This window comes from Cryptomeria japonica, chromosome 3 (assembly GCF_030272615.1).
Source record: "Cryptomeria japonica chromosome 3, Sugi_1.0, whole genome shotgun sequence".
Classification (NCBI taxonomy): Eukaryota; Viridiplantae; Streptophyta; class Pinopsida; order Cupressales; family Cupressaceae; genus Cryptomeria; species Cryptomeria japonica.
In genome coordinates, this window is record NC_081407.1 from 173731391 (window position 1) to 173749891 (window position 18501).

At 34.8% G+C, this 18501-nt stretch overlaps 3 protein-coding genes across 3 annotated transcripts; all 3 read left to right on the plus strand.

Annotated features, from left to right (window-relative positions):
- Positions 1 to 2272: 2272 nt before the first annotated feature.
- Positions 2273 to 3067, plus strand: LOC131874024 (receptor kinase-like protein Xa21). Its single transcript, XM_059217229.1, has one exon. It carries the CDS (start codon positions 2273 to 2275, stop codon positions 3065 to 3067), a length of 795 nt encoding a protein of 264 aa, XP_059073212.1.
- A 1905-nt stretch (positions 3068 to 4972) lies between these two features.
- On the plus strand, positions 4973 to 6456 carry LOC131029171 (LRR receptor-like serine/threonine-protein kinase RGI1). The gene is made up of 2 exons (XM_057959565.2): positions 4973 to 6316; positions 6379 to 6456. The coding sequence occupies exons 1-2, from the start codon at positions 4973 to 4975 to the stop codon at positions 6454 to 6456; spliced, it is 1422 nt and encodes a 473-aa protein (XP_057815548.2).
- Positions 6429 to 8074, plus strand: LOC131029197 (probable LRR receptor-like serine/threonine-protein kinase At3g47570). Its single transcript, XM_057959592.2, has 2 exons — positions 6429 to 7397; positions 7512 to 8074. Exons 1-2 carry the CDS (start codon positions 6476 to 6478, stop codon positions 7706 to 7708), a joined length of 1119 nt encoding a protein of 372 aa, XP_057815575.2. The 5' UTR covers positions 6429 to 6475; the 3' UTR covers positions 7709 to 8074.
- Positions 8075 to 18501: the final 10427 nt, after the last annotated feature.

Below are 18501 nucleotides of genomic sequence, written 5' to 3' on the forward strand. Positions count from 1 at the left end.
CCGTGAAGGGACGTGACTCCTAAGGTTGACTAGTGATCTATCCTTATCTCACAAACCATTTGCAGTACCCTGTAGTTGGCTCTATTTTTGCTCTTTGACTTGCCAACATATATCCATTGAATATGAAAAAAAAAGAAAAAAAGAAAAAGGGTATACAAAGCATGCTTGATATGCCCATTGGGCAACATGATCATCATGTTGTGTTGGACAAAGTGACAAAGGTATGTGCTATGCATTTTATCACATGTTAAAAATGAATAGATTTAATGACCCACATAAATGATATAGTATTAATAACAAGTCAATTGAATAATTACTTACTAGACGTCCCTAGAGTAACAATGGAACACAAAACAAGATGTTTGGAGAAATAAGAATTTCATTTTTTATTGAATGTAGAAAAGTTTTAGATTACACAAACTACCCATACACACAAGGAGATTGCAATCACAAATGCAAAACATATTTACTATTTGAATCCAACAAGAATATGATTATTGATAATTTTTTCAATAAATTCTACCAAAAAATGACAAGAATATTACCTTTGCTAGGTTGAATACAATAAATTTAGGTTATAGATATCTTAGCTTAATAAGTCTTATGGCCTATCCTTGGCAATATTGGTTGTTGCTTGGGATCAGAACATTGAAATGTTACCAAATATGAATTGGAGGGAATGGTGCTAATAACAATAGAACAAGTTGATACTCTTGAAGGTATTGATGTATTTGAATGATTTGTCTAGGCTATTAGATGTTATGATTAAATATATCGTGTAGGTTTATTATGTTATAATGTTAATGTTGATTGATTGTTTAATGTGCTCAAATAGTTATTAGATAGTTATTTTATGAGTATTTGATAGTTATCCAAGTGGTTGAAAGTAGATGGATTTACAAGTCCATATTTAATATTATAAATTTGACTCAAATATGTTATATTATGTGTGTTTATTTGTGTCAGTTCAAAATACAAATATTTATTATTATTTTATGTATATTAGATCTTAGATCCTATAGTAGTAGTATTAGAGTTTTGTGGCTAAAATCATGGAAGGTGAGTGAAGCACATAGTTCATTATTCTGTAAATTGATTATTGATCTTCATTAAAGTATCATCTAGGAAAGAAAGGTATATCTATGATCATGCAATATATTAAAATTTTAGGCCGATAAAAAGATGACATGTCTATTGGTGAAAAATGCCATATTTAGTTAAACTTAGAATTTCCAAGTTTGTCATCTATATTACAACACTGGGTGGGTTCCTTGAGGAGAAATGATTCATATTTTGCTCATGAGTGGATGTTGCAAGTGCTCAATATATTTCAGCACTAGCAGTGGTGCTATTCTTAGTCCCTAGCAATTTTATATACTTTGTATGCTTGATCAATAATGATCAAACAACATGGATTGTGTTTATTGGTGTCTCATGAGTGGATGTTGCTAATGCTCAACACACTTTAGCACCTGCAATGGTGTTATTCTTAATCACTAGCAATTTTGTATACTTTGTATGCTTGATGAATAATGATCAAGCACCATGGATTATCTTTATTGGTGTCTCATGAGTGGATGTTGCAAGTGCTCAACATACTTCAGCACTAGCAATGGTGCTATTCTTAATTACTAGTAACTTTTTTGCACTTTGTATGCTTGATTAAAAACAATCGAACACTATAGATTGTGTTAGTTGAATGCACAAACATGTAAATTGTCATTCACTATTTTCTATTATATAACCTATTCAATTTGTTGATCAAAATAAAAGACCTTAGATCTAGGCAAAAGTAAAATAATATCTAAAAATAATATTTAAAATAATTCTGAAAATCCAATTTTTAATATCCACAATAACCATTATGGCAGAATGGATACCCCTCAGTCCTTGGCTCTTAGCCGAAAAAGGTTCAACCTATTATTGGCTTGTGCCCACGTATCAACTGGCAAAAAAGACTTTGTGAAGGCCCTCGCTGGACTGGCAGCTCGCGGACTTCATGCTCTTACTGGGCTGTCGTGCTCACAGATCTGGATCCCCATAAAAAATAAAAAAAATTCTAATTACTAACTTTGAGATACTTAGTTTAAAGTATATTTGTAAACTACCAAAAATTATCAACAATACCTATGTAGATTACTAACCTCAATGGCGTCTCTCCCCTTGACTTACGTCTGTGCTTAAAGCTTTACCATTTCCATTGAAATGTAGCTTTATCCTTTTACCAAGAACGGGTAAACAAGAACTGGGTTGATTAATCCTGCTTTCAGAAATGAACAATTTGAAAGAGTCCGTTCTTTTACTCATCTTCACTACTTTTATCTTTCTTACGTTTTCATCCAATGAGTTGCAATACCAAAATCAGATTGATGCAGAAGCCTTGCTCGAAATAAAAAGGTCAGTAAAAAAGGATGCAACTCTTTCATTGTCCGCCTGGGTAAATGGAAACAACATTTGCAACTGGACTGGAATAACTTGCGATTGTAATCAAAGGGTTGTGAGCGTGGTTCTCAAATACAAGGGATTGGCTGGTAACATACCCCCTCACATAGGCAATTTGTCCTTTCTTACAATACTCGACCTCTCTTATAATTATTTCTCTGCTCACATTCCCCAAGAGCTTGGTAAATTAGAAAAGTTGCAGTACATTAAGCTCTATCAAAACAACTTGCAAGGTTCAATTCCGGTTAGTCTGTGTGCCTGCACAAATCTTTTACAACTCCGATTAAACAATAATCTGTTAAGTGGAAACATTCCAGCAGAGTTGAGTTCCTTGCATAACTTGAAGATTCTCGACATCCCTTTCAATAAATTGAGTGGTATCATCCCTCAAGGCTTGGCAAATTGCACTGCACTTAAAAGACTAGATCTTGGCAATAATCTTTTAGCAGGCACCATCCCCAGGTCATTAAGTAACTGCACAAAATTGCGTGTCCTATCACTGTCCTGGAATGCGCTTGAAGGACCAATTCCGTCTGAGATATTAACAACATTGACCAGATTACGATATCTGTATCTGCGTTCCAACAAACTCAACGGTAGCATCTCAATGGAGATTGGCAAATAATGGAGACTGAGGAGATTGTCTTTCTTAACAATAGTCTTGTTGCTCTTTGATACTTTTGTCCTGGATGACAAGAAAATAAAAAGGGGGAAGTTATGTTGCTTAAGTTTCATATTTTGAGGCAAGTGTATTAAACATGTGGTTGTATTCTTAAAAAGCCTTTCTCTCGGGTCAGGTTGGTGACATGGATACATTGAATTAAGCTGACGTGTTATATTTTTAAAACGCCTTTCTCTCGGGCCAGGCTGGTGACACGGATACAGTGAATAACACTGACTTGGCATTTATTGAGTGGTATCTTTGGTTAATATTGTGTTTAATATGTCTACGGTCTAGTAGCATATACTTCGGAATACTCTTTGTGACCGACAGATTAAAAGTTTTTGGAAGCATCGCTTTGTTTCATTTGTTTTTGAACAAGTTTATTGTTGGTTGAAGTCCGTCTCAAACCCTAGACGCCATGAGAGATGCGGCCGCCGCTGAAGCAAAGGAGCTCGAAGTTAGTTTGTTTGGTTGGAAAGAATGATGCAAGAGTGGGTTTAACAGTGAGCTAAATGGATTTCTGGTTAGTTTCTTTTCAGTTATCAATGAGGTTGCGTATTACAGGTATTATTCTTGTTCATCTGTTTAAAAAGATTCAGGTATTTCGAATCTGGTTTTTCAGTCATGAAAAATGGAAATAAGGAAACAGACTTTGCTTTATTTTTGGTTTTCAAATTTGGGAAATTCAAGCATCTTTAGTTTATCTCTCAGCTTCTCTTTCCGTTGCACAGTTAATCGGTTATTTGTTTTCAGTTTGCAAATTCCCGTAAGGGTTTGGTAACCCTATACGAGGGTTATTCTTGAAGACGTTTTTTGTTTGGGGAAGAAAACAGTTTAAATACAGAACAGTATATATTGAAATCGTGGTGAGAAGTGTGAATAAGGGAAAGACAAAGAATTTGTTGAAAAAGAAAAACAAAGTGCTGTGTATAACAAAAGACTATCAGAGATTTTTGATAGTCGAGGGTTTGAGAGTATTACTCTGTTTTGTTGCAGAGTACTTGAGGCTATAATGGTTGAAATTATCTTGATGTTCAGAGATTGAGTTTTCTCTCTGATAGTTTTTTAATGTCTTTAAAAGAATGTCATTTTTATCTATCTATGATTCAAAGCCTTGAAGAATATTGTTGCAAAAATCATTTAGAGAGAATCATTTGTACAGATTGGTAAAATATACTCGCTCCAATCACTGATGGTTTTGTGACTGCAGAATTAAGTGCATTCATAAAATTACCAGTGACTGTAGCTTGAGTTGGAATGTTTCTATTGGATAAGAAAGAGGGGTTGGTGCTCCTTGAGGCCTTGTGGTTTCTAAATCTTGTGTACTGAGTTGGTGCTCTTTGAAATAATATAAGGGATCTTACCGAGTGGTTTTTCTACCCCAGGAGGGTTTTCCACTCATGAAAACTATGGTGTTATGTGCCCTGTCTTGTCTCAGTTTGACTTACTGGTTTATGCTCTGATACTATATGTCTTTTGCTTCCTTCATTTCATACTCTGTTTTGCTTGATCTTATGTGATGCAATCTTTGCAATACTCGTTTAACTGTTCTATGTTCTTGTAAAAGAATCAAAAACTTTTAACTGTTCTATGTTCTTGTAAAAGAATCAAAAACTTTTTGTTTTCTGAAAAACATGATTCAAGTTTTTTTATTTGGTCTTATTATGTATTCCTTGCATTGTTAACAATGTTAGTTTAAGGTGTTAAGTCTCATTTGTTTAGCCTTTCATCTTACATTCATCTGTGCTTATTGTTAAACAAGATTGTCAAGTTATGAAGAAATACTTGTGAAAATCGTTACACTCTGATTCACCCCCCCCTCTCAGAGTGTCTCCACTTCCAACAAGTCTTACTGGTAGCATTCCCATGGCCCTGATGAATTGTTCGTCTCCGGAGAGACTCGATTTGTCTTCCAATTCCTTGTATGGCACCATTCCTGCAGAATTGTCTTCACTTACCCGACTGCGGGAACTACGGGTCAGTAATAATAGCCTTGGAGGATCAATTTATTTTCTCATGAACTATACTGATTTGAAGTTATTGGAGTTAGGGAAAAACAAGTTTGAAGGTACAATTCCAGAGGTTATAGGCTATAAGTTACCCAAATTGCAATTTATGGATCTGATGTACAATCAGTTAAACGGCAGCATCCCAAAATCTCTAGGAAATTGTTCCGCGCTCCGTTATTTTGCAGTAGATTATAACAACTTGAGCGGAGCAATACCCCGAGAATTTACGATGCTGACTCGTCTACAGACACTTGTTCTTGCTGCTAATAACTTCGAGGGAAATATTTTTCCGCTTCTGTTAAACTGTACACAATTGCAGTTTTTTGGACTGGCAGTAAATATGTTCGTGGGCTCCATTCCTGCAGATATTGGCCTTAAGCTCCCCAACTTACAAGTATTTTATGCTGGAGGTAATCAATTTCATGGGGTTATCCCAAAGTCTGTAGGAAATTGTTCTCAACTCTCAATTCTTGATCTCTCATTCAACCTTTTAAGTGGTGTGGTGCGTCAAGAATTGGGAAGGCTAACTGCTCTGCAGAGACTGTACCTTGGATCTAATAGCCTGTCAAATGGACACTGTGCTACAGTGTGTGTATTAGATGTACTTTCTAACTGCTCCATCCTTGAAGTGCTGGAACTGCATGGAAACAATTTCAGTGGCATTTTATCAAGGGGCATAGGAAACCTCTCTCCTAGGCTATCAAAACTGCTTTTGGGCGGCAACAACATCACTGGAAACATACCAGACGAGATTGGCAACCTTACTGAGTTGACCAATTTCAATCTCAGTGATAACAATGTAATTGGGCAGGTTCCGAGTGCATTGGGCCATCTGAAGAATCTACAATTGTTGGATTTGAGCTCCAATAAATTGCAAGGCAGCATTCCGTTAGAGTTTAAGATGCTGGTAAACCTAGTATATCTATTGCTTGCGCTAAATCAAATTTCTGGAGAAATTCCTTCAAATTTGGGTAGTCTGCAACAGCTGACGGAACTTCAATTAAGTCATAATGAGCTCACAGGAAGGATACCGAATGCCATTGGGCATTGTTTCCGCCTGTTGAAGATTGACCTCTCATACAACAGCCTTACAGGAAATATCCCCATGGAAATCTCAAACCTCAGTTCATTGGCATTTTATCTCAATTGTTCACACAATTCATTGACAGGAAGATTGCCTTCGCTGGGAAGAATGGAACAGGTTCAAGCCATAGATATCTCAGCCAATAAACTGTCAGGACCTATCCCTGGCGATATTGGCAGATGCTCTGGATTGAAATACCTGAACCTTGCCGAAAACGAATTTGGGGGAATGGTGCCAATATCAATAGGGCAGCTTAAGAGCCTCGAAGGCATTGACATGTCTTTCAATGAGTTTTCTGGGCCAGTGCCACATTCTATTGCAAATTTCACCATGCTCCAGCATTTAAACTTTTCATACAATAAATTGAATGGATCAGTCCCAAATCAAGGAGCTTTCAGAAACCTAAGCGCAACATCATTTTTGGCAAATCCAGGATTATGTGCAGCCTCGGGCTGGTTGAACTTACCAAATTGTACAAGCTCTGACAAAAATCATGATGCATTGAACACAAATATTCTCTTGGTTGCTTCAATTAGCACATTCTTCGCATTGTGTTGCATTTTAGGGGCATTTTACATTTTCTACAGAAGAATTAAAAGGGCACCAATTATAGATAGTTTGTTTGGGCAAGGTTTCATGCAAATTTCTAGCCAAGAACTTCACAAAGCAACCCAGGGATTTAGTGCCGCTAATTTACTAGGCAATGGTAGCTTCGGGTCTGTCTACAAAGGGCTCTTGTCTGATAAGAAGTTGGTGGCTGTTAAGTTATTCGATCGGGACCCTCAAAATTCATACAAGCATTTCGTCAGGGAATGCAGAGTACTGAGAAAAATTAGGCACCGCAATCTTGTGAAAGTCTTGTCCTCTTCCTCTGCTGGAGATTTGAGGGCTCTGGTATTGGAATTTATGTCACAGGGGAGCCTAGAACAACACCTCCACAGGGCTGAACTGCAGTGTAGCTTGAGTTTGAAGATGATGGTGAACATTGCACTTGATGTGGCACATGGGATGGCTTATTTACATCACGATTGTTCTCCCCCTGTTGTTCACTGCGACTTGAAACCCTCAAATGTGTTAATGGACGAAACCATGACAGCCCATGTGGCTGATTTTGGAATTTCCCGTCTATTGATGTCCCCTGTTTCTGCAAGTAGCAGTACATCTAGACTGAAGGGAACAACAGGCTACCTTGCTCCAGGTAAAAACCCAAGCTTGATATTTTTCCCGGTATTACTTGTTTGTCTGGGTTTTCTTTATCTCCATATATTAGTTGTGTTCTAAAACAATAAAATCACTTTTTTGATGTTGCAAGAATATGGATTGGGAGGAGAAGTGAGTACCAAGGGAGACGTTTACAGCTTCAGGATTCTCATCCTTGAAATGGTTACTAAAAAGAGGCCTATTGACGGTATGTTCTCTGGAGACAACACTTTGCCCAGATGGGTGAGAAGTGCATTCCCTGAGGCACTGGAGGGAGTGGTGGAGTCTGGACAGAGAGCTGCTGGTTGATCAACGAACTGTAGGTGAGTCCAGTAGTAGTACTACACCTGAAATCACTGGTGAAGAACTGGAATCCTCTGATCATGGCAGTTGCCTGCTTAGTTTTGTTGGATTGGGACTGCAATGCGTAAGTGAAAATACAGGGGACAGACCAACGATGAGAGAGGTGGAGAGTATGCTGGAAAAGATGGTGTATGGCAGGGCATGTGGCGACTTAAGAGAACATTCATCTGTGCAGAATCTGTTGACTACAAGCAATAGAGCGGTCCATCCAAATGTCAGCACAGATGAAAGTGAGAGCAGTTAAAGGACAGACAATCAACATTTACTGAATTTCTTTCACCAGCAATAGTTTTTGCACAAATAGATTTTTTTTAAGAACTGTAAAATTAAAGTTGTTTTTCAAAACAACAAATAATAATATGTACTCTATTTTCTCTCTGGGCTGAAATTCTTGGCTGAACACTAAAACTGATTTCTTTATACAACATTGTTTATTTAAATAGCATGTTGAATATAAATTGTTAGAAAATATTTAGCTTATTTTATTTTATTAGTTCCTGCCATGGAACTCTCGGGAAGGAGTAATTTTACACTGTGATTAATCTTCCTTTGGTCAACCAATCAGACTGCAGGATTTGTTATTTAAATTTGTATTCGACTATATCAAATCTTACAGGGATCTCCATGTCAAATGTTTATCTTTAAGACGATGGTACTGCTGCTGCAAAGGCTATGGCAATGTGTAACAATATAACCGAGGTAACAAAAAGACTTTTCTCCTTGTTACCAATTGCCATCTGCAGACATTTGATGTGTGCCAAACAAGGGCAGGTGATTTCGGCTTAAATGTCGTTAGATCTGATATGAAGGATTTTGGTGCTAGCTCCAAGGATGTTTGTGGGGTGCTTCTGCAGTACCCTGGGACAGAGGTGAAATTGTTTTATTACAAAATGCTCATGCTAATGGTGTGAAGGTTGTCATGGCTACTGATTTGTTGGCCCTCACAATGCCCAAGCCTCCTGGAGAATTTGAGATGGATATTGTTGTTGGGTCTGCTTAGAGATTTGGTGTTCCCATGGGGTATGGAGAGTCTCATGCTGGTTTCTTGGCTAACTCTCAAGAGTACAAAAGAATTATACCTGGAAGGATTATCGAAGTCAGCATGGATTCTCATGGAAAGCCTACGCTGAGGATGGCAATGCAGATGAGGGAACAGCACATCAGCTGAGATAAGGCCACTAGTAACATCTGCACGGCACAAGTAATAGAGATCTTTGTGTCAGTACTGGTTGCAATTATTACTATTTTTTCTAATTCAATAGGAAAGTTTCTTTCCTGGAGTATGAAATTTCAAAATTTTCATCCAGAATTAACATCAATCCTTGGATTCCTATCCACCAAATGACATTAGAATCAGGAAATTTGTTTATAGCAGTTGTTATACTCAACAATAGCTTGAACTCTGGAAATATGAGAAAATGTATTTAAATTTCAGAAATTTTCTAAAATGTATCAATTTTTTATATGTGTGGGCCTGCAGGAGACATCATGCTCTCTTAAATAATATAAACTAATTTCTTTATCTGGTGATTGAAGTAGTCATTTTGACTCTATTGAAATCATGTACAATGGTCTTTGATTTTTTAATTCTTTCTTAGTTATTTGAAACGTTCGATTGTTGCCTTTCTCTGGTGAAGCATGAGAAGTTAGTTTTGTTAAAAACTCTATTGATTGTTAGTTTTAAATCGAGCAGAAAAACATGATAATCAACAATAGAATGAGCAGAGAAGCGAAAACAAAACAGCAGAAAAGAAAACACACAATACAAGGTTTAACGTGGTTCACCACTAAGTGGCTACTTCCACCAGAAATGCAGGGAATTGTCTTATTAACCAATATTAATTCTACAGTACATCATGTATGGACTGCACACAACCATTTATATAAACATATCAGATATGCAATGAAGAGTCTGGGGAAGACAAACAGTCACGTGACCATTGGCCTTCATATACCCATCACTGATTGTGATTTTGAACACACTTCTCATATTTTTGTCATAGATTTCTCTTATCGAAATATTCACATATAAATATATCTAAAATGGACACAAATGATATGAAGCACAAATGAGAAATCTATGACAAAATATGAGAAGTGTGTTCAAAATCACAATCAGTGATGGGTATATGAGAAGTGTGTTCAAAATCACAATTAGTTTTTTTTAAAGACATACTCTTTACCTCGATAAAGAATCCACATTATTTATCAACTAGGACTAGTAATGAACAAAAATCGAATATGTTATTTTCTTCATAGTAGATGCCCAATTAACCTTCTCCATTCTTTGATAATAATTCCATAGAGCTCTCGTGTCATGCCTAAAACTCTACACCACTCACAACATTTTGCATTGAATTTCAGATCAGTCAAAATTTGCATGAAATGCTTATACAACCATTGATTTACATGAGGAATCAGATCAATGGACAACACAAGTCACACCCCTTAATGCAAAGAATTTAAAATGCATCTTTTTCAAGTTGTGATGCAAAGAAAATGTGCCTTGAAATTATAAAATGACACTCGTCTTAGTTGCTTATCTTTAATAATATGCGTCAGTCGTGAAGCATTCTTTGAACCTAGTCATAGCCATTCAAACCTAGTCACCGTTACAAGAATGTCCCAACATATCACATTATCACAGCCTTGGATGTTGTCTACTCAAAAATTATACTGGGATGTCAACACACAGAAGTGAGAGTGGCCCAGATCATGAAATTACATTGCCATGTCAATGCCTGAGCAACTAAGAGAAGACCTATCATCACATCTTCAATAAAAAAATATGATCTTAACAATCGAGCTCAACAAGGCCGGCAGACCATTTAGCCAATGGTGACTTCTCCTTGGTGGAGCCAACCAAAATTAGAGTCCCGAGTACACATTTCGGAATTGTGTGATAGCCTACATTCACTTCACACTCAGACTCTTGTCATGAAATTGCACTGCACTAGACTACATGCGACGCACTATCTTTTACATGTGTATAGTAAGTAAGTACAAACCTTGTACAACTTTCAAAATAGCATAGCCTAAGGCATACAATTTCATGAACAAGGGGGAAGAGATAGCTAGTACCTCAGACTAAGGGGTTAATCACACAATGAGGCTTAGAACATAAAGCATGGTTTAAGTTATCTCCACTGGCTTAGAAAGTCACCATCACTTTCAAAGCTAAAAGCATAAAATTTCAAATAAAAAAGCCATGAGGGTTTTAGACTTTTGGCAAACCTCACAAGATATGACCATTAAAATGCTAACAATTTTACATACCTAAATTTGATATTGTTATAAAATATTTGAATTGTCTGTGCATAGAAACTTTGATCACTCTCACTTTGAATTTCAAGTACCACTTATTATATTTAGGTTCACTATATGAATCAATTCATCACACCATAGCATATATAGCATACAATTGATTTTGTTAAAGTATTTTTAGTGTTAAGTTATGTTATATTATATGTTGAACTTGATATTAGTTCGAGTTTATTTATTTGGAGAATTAACATCTATTGAGATATACATGATTTGAAAGATATAAAATTACTTATATCAAAACAATTTCTAGGAAGTAAATGGCCATGAAACTATATTCAACTCATTCTTTTAAATCATGACCTATTACATTTCAACTCATTCTTTTGAATCATGGCCTATTACTTATAATCATAGTGGTGGTGAACAAGTGTGTAGAAGACCCTCTCTTGATTTCTCAAAGCCTAGAGATCAATTTTCATGAGTGGGATTCAATAAGAATATCCATCTCAAACAAGCTCGAGAGAGAAGTAGAAAAAATTAAGGCTAATTTTACTATACTCTACTTATAGAAACTTTGAATGAAATAGAAAGGACATCCATAAAGATGGCACCATCCACTCCCATATCACAACAATTTCCATAGACCAATTTCACATTAATACTTGGGGGTGGTTCATTGAGACCCAACATATCTTCCATAGCCACCACACAAGATAAGATAACATCAAAGGCTTAAGGGAGAAACAATTCATTAATAAATTTCCTTAGAGTACATCATCATAAATATATAAATTATTATTATTTTCCCACTCTACCATTTGTGGCCACTCTAGATTTCAATTGACAATGAATTACCCAAACTAGAAATAATATCCTTTTCACCACAACAAAAAGATATTTTAAATAACATTTCATGGAAAATTTTCACTATCACTCAAAATGAAAGAAAGAAATTGGATTGATAACTATTATTTAGATTCCATATAACTATTTTTGATAAATTATGCCCCATTACCCCCAAGAAATGGCCTTTTTGTGACATAGTTATGCACAACAATAAATAAGTTGAGAATTAATGAGCCTCTTTATACTCTCAATTTGTTGCTAATACTTTCAGGAATTATGGAAAATAGTTGCACTAATACAAGTGAATAAACTATTGACAACAAGTCTAAAAGCAAGGCAACAAATATAAATTATTAGAGATAATCACTTTATTATTATTAATTTTAGGGAGATGTGGATAGTAGAAAATCAATGATGCTCTTACATCAATTATTTATGTATTTAAACTCAAATTATCATAATTGTGACATAAATTTTATTAAAAGGTAATAAATATTTATAAATTTATTATAAAAATGTGTTAAAAAATAATATTAGGTCCACCACAATATATTTAAGAAGATTGTGATGCATTGAAACAACAGAAACAAGTGAAATAAAAAATAATCATAACAAATCTTATGGTAGAGAAAACATTAAAAAGGTGTAAATTCATATAACCAAGCAATTTGATAGAAACAAAGATGAATAGTAGATTTGTTGGTTATTATTTGATGAATCACGTGCACATATAAAGTGAAGAATTCAATTTGGCAACTGCCAACTACATCATAACTATCACAACTGCTCAACATCATAACTGTTGACAATGTATAACTATTCTTACACCAACATTCCCTACCCTAATACATTGTTCCTTAAATCATCAAATTTACCTTACCCTGGGGACACCCCATTAAGGATTACACTACAAAACTTGCTAATTACATTAAATAAATACATATATTCAAGAATATATTTCCTTGAAGAACCAAATCTTGAATCAAGTGGAACTCCCGAAGTTGCCTCATGACCCTTGTAAAGGTGTAGCCCTGAGTTGAATCCTTGAGATCTCAATCCCAAAATATCAAATCACAAAAACTGAATTATTCTGGACAAAAACCCACCAAAATGTCTCTTGGCCCTTGTAAGGGTGATAATTCTCTATCATGGTCTCATTAACTCTCTTGGTAACCATTCATACTCGATCTTTTTACCAAATCCCAAACTTATCTTCGAAATACAACCTTCACAATACATTTATTCTTCAAATCTATCAACATCGACAAAGAAAGCAAAATGGAAAGCATAAACAAAAGATGTTCAAAATGCTTCTCATGCATAATACCATCTCAAAGTGAGAAGCTAACTTGAGATGATGGAAATTCCTCCATCCTCTGATGCCACTAGCCTCCAAAATGAACCTATTATAGATTATCCATTTGATATCTTAGATGAGTCTTTGGAGGCCTCAATAGATGTACCAAAGACAATCCCAAAACTTGAAACTGAATTAAACATCCATTGGAGCACTTTACTTGTTATTCTTTTCATATGATTTTCCTTTCTTCATTGTCATCTTCTTGATCCTTACAAGTTCATTTTTTTGTTGATTATATAATCATCCATATAATCATTAAACAAAATTAACAAAGGTGTCATTGTTAATCAATAATACACCCATGATAAAGTGTTAACAAAAACTTTCTTATACCTTCAATGAACACCTCTAATATCTTATGTGAATTTTTCTTATACCAAACTTGTCCATGAAAATGACTCGGTGTGCACAAAATGTATAACCAAACTACCATCATAACTCTCCAAGGTATGATTTTATAAATGTGCCTTGTTGAGATGTCTCATAGCATTCTTGAAGAGCTTATGATTATGCATTCTGAATATGATAAGCTTGAATTCCTCCTATATACTGGATCTTCTAAGGTTGAAGAAGTTGTATATCTCATTAATGTTGAACATCACAATCAACTAAATATCATGCAGGAGAAATCGAGTACATTATTGTCATGTAAAAGAAGGGCAGGCCTAGAATATCCACCAGTTCTACTTGTGAAAGCCTAGTTTTCTTCAATCTACTATCAAGACTCTAGATAAACTTGGTTTGTTTGGCAAAATACTTTGAAAACGTCAAAATTTTATTAGCATCATATGAGCAACATACTACGGGGACACAAAATTTTATTGCGTTAGAGATTTTGAAAATCTTGCAGCATGAATATCTTGGCATGTTGAGGCTTTGATCTGTAGAATTTTGCAGCTATCCCTGCAAAATAAAATAGATCTATCAGAAAATAAAGAAGCAAAACTTGCAAGCAAAATAGAGAAAAAAAATCAAAACTAAATTAATGCAATTCAATCATCTTCATTTACATTACTACTAATCTGTATGAATTACAAATGATATATAGATCACAAGAGCATAAATTATGCATGTGATGCATGAAATTTATAGAGATCAACAACTGTTTGCATGAAATAGAACTGGAAGATGAAGAGGGAGTTAAAAACAAGAACTCCTTGGTTAGCTTAAACATAAGAAAGAATGCAAATCACAATCACCGTAAATCACAAGGAAAACTGCATGTTAAGTTGTGCTAACACCCCCCCTTAGGCCTAACTTAGGAGAGATGTGGGTCTTGGCAACAAAGCCTAATCAAGAACCCAATTACAAAGAACAAAGGAGAAAACCCAACTGAGAGAAACTCCAAACCCTTATTCAAACTATAGAAGAAAGCTGCAATTGTTGATGAAGAAGAACTGCAAATGAATCCACACTGCAACAGGATTGTACACAATCATAGAAACCATTGCATGAGTACCTTTGGGATACTTTGAAAATGCAGTTGTACATATTTTGCGTTCCTCAAATGGATGAACGGATAGGTACACGGTCTCTGAATACAAAAACTGATCATCTAAAGACATGAAGATATGAATCTACAGAAATGTGCTCCAAGCTGAAAAACTGCAAAATGTCCTCTGATTAGCATGATGCCATTGTTTATCCATTGCCCAATAATGTCCCACTAGAAAGAAACTCTGGAAGCACTCAGGGATGCAACTTTGGAATCTCGTGTAGTCAGGAACCTACTAGAAATAATCTCTAGGAGCAAACAAAGTTGCAACATTGGAATCTCATGTAGACAGGAATGTAGAACAAAAGAATAATTTTGGCTATCAATTGGAGGAAGAGTGCATAGCAACTTTAATCTTCTATTTTATTAGGAAACTTATTGAAATAAACCTATAGTAGATGCTTTAAGAAAAAAAAAACCCATACAAACTTTCTAAAAGTTCAATTTTTATTACAAAACCCCAAATTGTCTAGATCTTTATCATGTCGTGCTTGTAAAGCACATACAATTTTTAAAGAATCAATATAGAAAAAAAAAAAAAAAAAGCAAGGAGCATGCAAAAATTAGGAGAAGAATATGCATACATCTAGAAATAGAGGTCTACATCAACTTCCATGATGATGGTAATCTTCAAAAATCTGCCTGATGCTTCTTCTTTCTAGCAATCTAGCTTTGATACCATGTAGAATTTTGTAGCTATCCCTACAAAATAAAATAGATCTAGCAGAAAAGAAAGAAGCAAAACTTGCAAGCAAAATAGAGAAAAAAATTCAAAACTGAATTAATGCAATTCAATCATCTTCATTTACATTACTACTAATCTGTATGAATTACAAATGATATATAGATCACAGGAGAAAAAATTATGCATGAGATGCATGTAATTTTTGGAGATCAACAACTGTTTGCATGAAATAAAACTGGAAGATTAAGGGGGAGTTAAAAACAAGAACTCATTGGTTAGCCTAAACATAAGCAACAATCCAAATCACAATCACCGTAAATCACAGGGAAGACTGCATGTTAAGTTGGGCTAACATGATCAAGTGGCATTTAATGATATTGCAAAAGTGGCATTTCCTCATTTAACCTCAAACAACATAATGAACATAGACCATATTGTCAACAATGTAGCACCACCATTTTTGTTCAGGAGGACTAATACAGAGTACTTTAATATAGAATGCCCCTCACATTAGATATGATTAATGACCAAAAACATTGTTATGCCATTTGCATTTGTAAGCACATCACAGGCCCACATGAATCAATGAAAGATTAGTTAGTAGAATGATACCTCTTGTAAATCCTGTGATACCAATGTTTCTTTCTTGTTCCATGGTTGGTTTGGTTCTACTGCGCTTCACCAATAAGTGCTAACATTTGTAATCTCCTTCAGCAACTACTCTAGTCAACCAAGTACATTCACTTGAAAGTTTCAAATGCATTTCAAAAATTCTATTATGCACATGTTTTTCATCCTTTGTTGTCCATTTTCTATATAGACTGCACGTAGAGGGAAACAAAGCACAAAAATTTATGAAGGAGCTTTGTCGGTGCACGAAAGTGAAAAAAAAAAAATTCTTTTGGAGAAAATTCTTTCATCTAGTGAAAAACATATTTTTTAAATTTTAAATATCATTTAATATTTTTTTTAATTTCTAATTAGCTTCTTTTTTAACTTAAAAAACCTACTCGCAATGTTTAATTGATAAAAATATTAAAATTAATCAAAATATTAAAAATACATATATCCAGATTCGTGACCTCGAGCTCTACAAAAGGGTATTTTTTTTATTTTTGTAAAAAAATATTCTGCCTAAAAAAATTGAGTTGAAGTGAAAAGTTTCAGAAATGCGGACAAAATAGGTGATTTGACTGCCACATAGGTGAGTTCGCTTGAACTCAATTCGGTCAAACTCAGTCCTAGCAGATTGACTTTGATCGAACTATTTTGAATTATTTTGAACTATTCTAAGTTTAGGCGCTCATAGAAATTGGGATAATGTAACCAATAGTTCGGTCGAACTCTTAGCACCATTTAGGCGACATGCCTGTGCCACATGGCGGGGGAATAGTCCTGCTAGACTTAGTTCGATCGAACTCAGTTTGGCCAAACTAAGTTTGGTCGGAATGCACCCAGTTGGCCCCAAGTGCGAAAAAAGTTTGTGCCTTTTCCTAGGAGGACTTATTCTTAACATAAATATAGAAATTTGCATAGCTTGTCCTTAGCGAAAAATGCATAGAAACTTATTAAACTTGTTCTTAACATAAAACATAGGAATCAACATATCTTGCTCACTTATTAAACAATGGAACTCTTAAACTTCTTTATACAATTTACTCATATGGCCTTAAATGATGAATACAAATGAGAAAATCACAAAACAAGGCTTGCTCTCTGCCTTGCTATATTAGCATCATGGAGCCTTGTGGGCTCTAACCAAATCCTCGAGCAAGGAATCTAATCTAAACCCATGTTAAATTCATGTATTCTTCTCATATACCAAAATAACTAAGGATAGCATAACTTCTACAATTTATCATAACGACTACAAGATTCACAATAAGCTAAAATACTACCCATACAATAACACAATAGATTTTGTTCATGTCTAAATAAAAAATAAACCTTGGAACCCATCTCAATATTACAACACATGAACAAGAAAGGTAGAGGGAGTAAGGAAGACTTATGTCTCTAAAGCTACGTACATTTTAATTAGTTCAACAATCTAAAATAACATAGCTTAATCAACATAATTTTATTTTTAACATACCCAGAAGTTTTAGTTAGAAATCAGTTAAAAATCCCAATTGTGATGTAAGTGAACCTTCGAAATTGGATGAAGAAGCTCCCATAAGTATTAATTAACTCAACAAATTCTAGAGATATCCTCATACTTTTATCTCTTTGAAGTTCTCTAACCACCCACACGGTAAACACATTATTTATCTTCCTTTAAATCTTGAAGTTGTTTTCTAATTGAAGTTATAGATAATGATCATAGACTTGAGTAACTTCATTTTAAAAAAATAATAGGAAATAATATGGACTAAGATCTCATTCTAGCAATACCATAAAATAAACATGAAGTCAAGTAGAAGTGTTTATTGTGCTAAAATTTTATAATATGCCCATGAATACGGTCACCAATAATGTTGCCCCAATCAATAAATTGTTCTCCATCTATGAACATGCCAACAAAGAAGTACTTCCACTTTGAAATTATGAGCATCCGCACTATCGACCAATTTGTGTAGCAATATCGTTGTGTCTAAAACTTCATTACTAAAATGTAGGCTACATAATTTTTTGGGAAACTATGGCCTTTCCTTCTTTGTAAGTGCCAAAAAATGTCTAGCTACCATATTTTGACACTTCTTATTCTCTACAAAATGTTGGGAATTCAATGTAACATCAAGGTTTGTGAAAACCCTTCTTTGAGGTAATCAAAGGAGTGTTGTGAGAAAGTTCCCATCTAGTTTCTCTATAATCCTATTAGCACTAATTATTGCCTCTTGAGCTTAAATATCATAATGATTTATGCACTATACGACCAAGTATGTGCTTTACACTACCACAAGAAAATCAACTACTTGTAAGAACCCACATTCAACCAAGTCTGTGTCAATGGGGGTTATTCTCACAGCTCATCCTTTTTGAGGATTGATTTAAATTTCGATGCCCTAGTTTTGTGTCACTAATTTTTGGTATTTTTATTTACAAGTTGGATAAATGTTTATACCCAAAATACTTGTTCTTTGTTTAGT

Excerpts from the sequence above, each read along its gene's own strand:
- LOC131874024 (XM_059217229.1), top strand. The coding sequence starts at position 2,273 with ATGAACAATTTGAAAGAGTCCGTTCTTTTACTCATCTTCACTACTTTT.
- LOC131029171 (XM_057959565.2), top strand. The coding sequence starts at position 4,973 with ATGGCCCTGATGAATTGTTCGTCTCCGGAGAGACTCGATTTGTCTTCC. Across the intron at positions 6,317-6,378 it reads CGCTGGGAAGAATGGAACAG|ATGCTCTGGATTGAAATACC; the intron begins GTTCAAGCCATA and ends CGATATTGGCAG.
- LOC131029197 (XM_057959592.2), top strand. The coding sequence starts at position 6,476 with ATGTCTTTCAATGAGTTTTCTGGGCCAGTGCCACATTCTATTGCAAAT. Across the intron at positions 7,398-7,511 it reads AACAGGCTACCTTGCTCCAG|AATATGGATTGGGAGGAGAA; the intron begins GTAAAAACCCAA and ends TGATGTTGCAAG.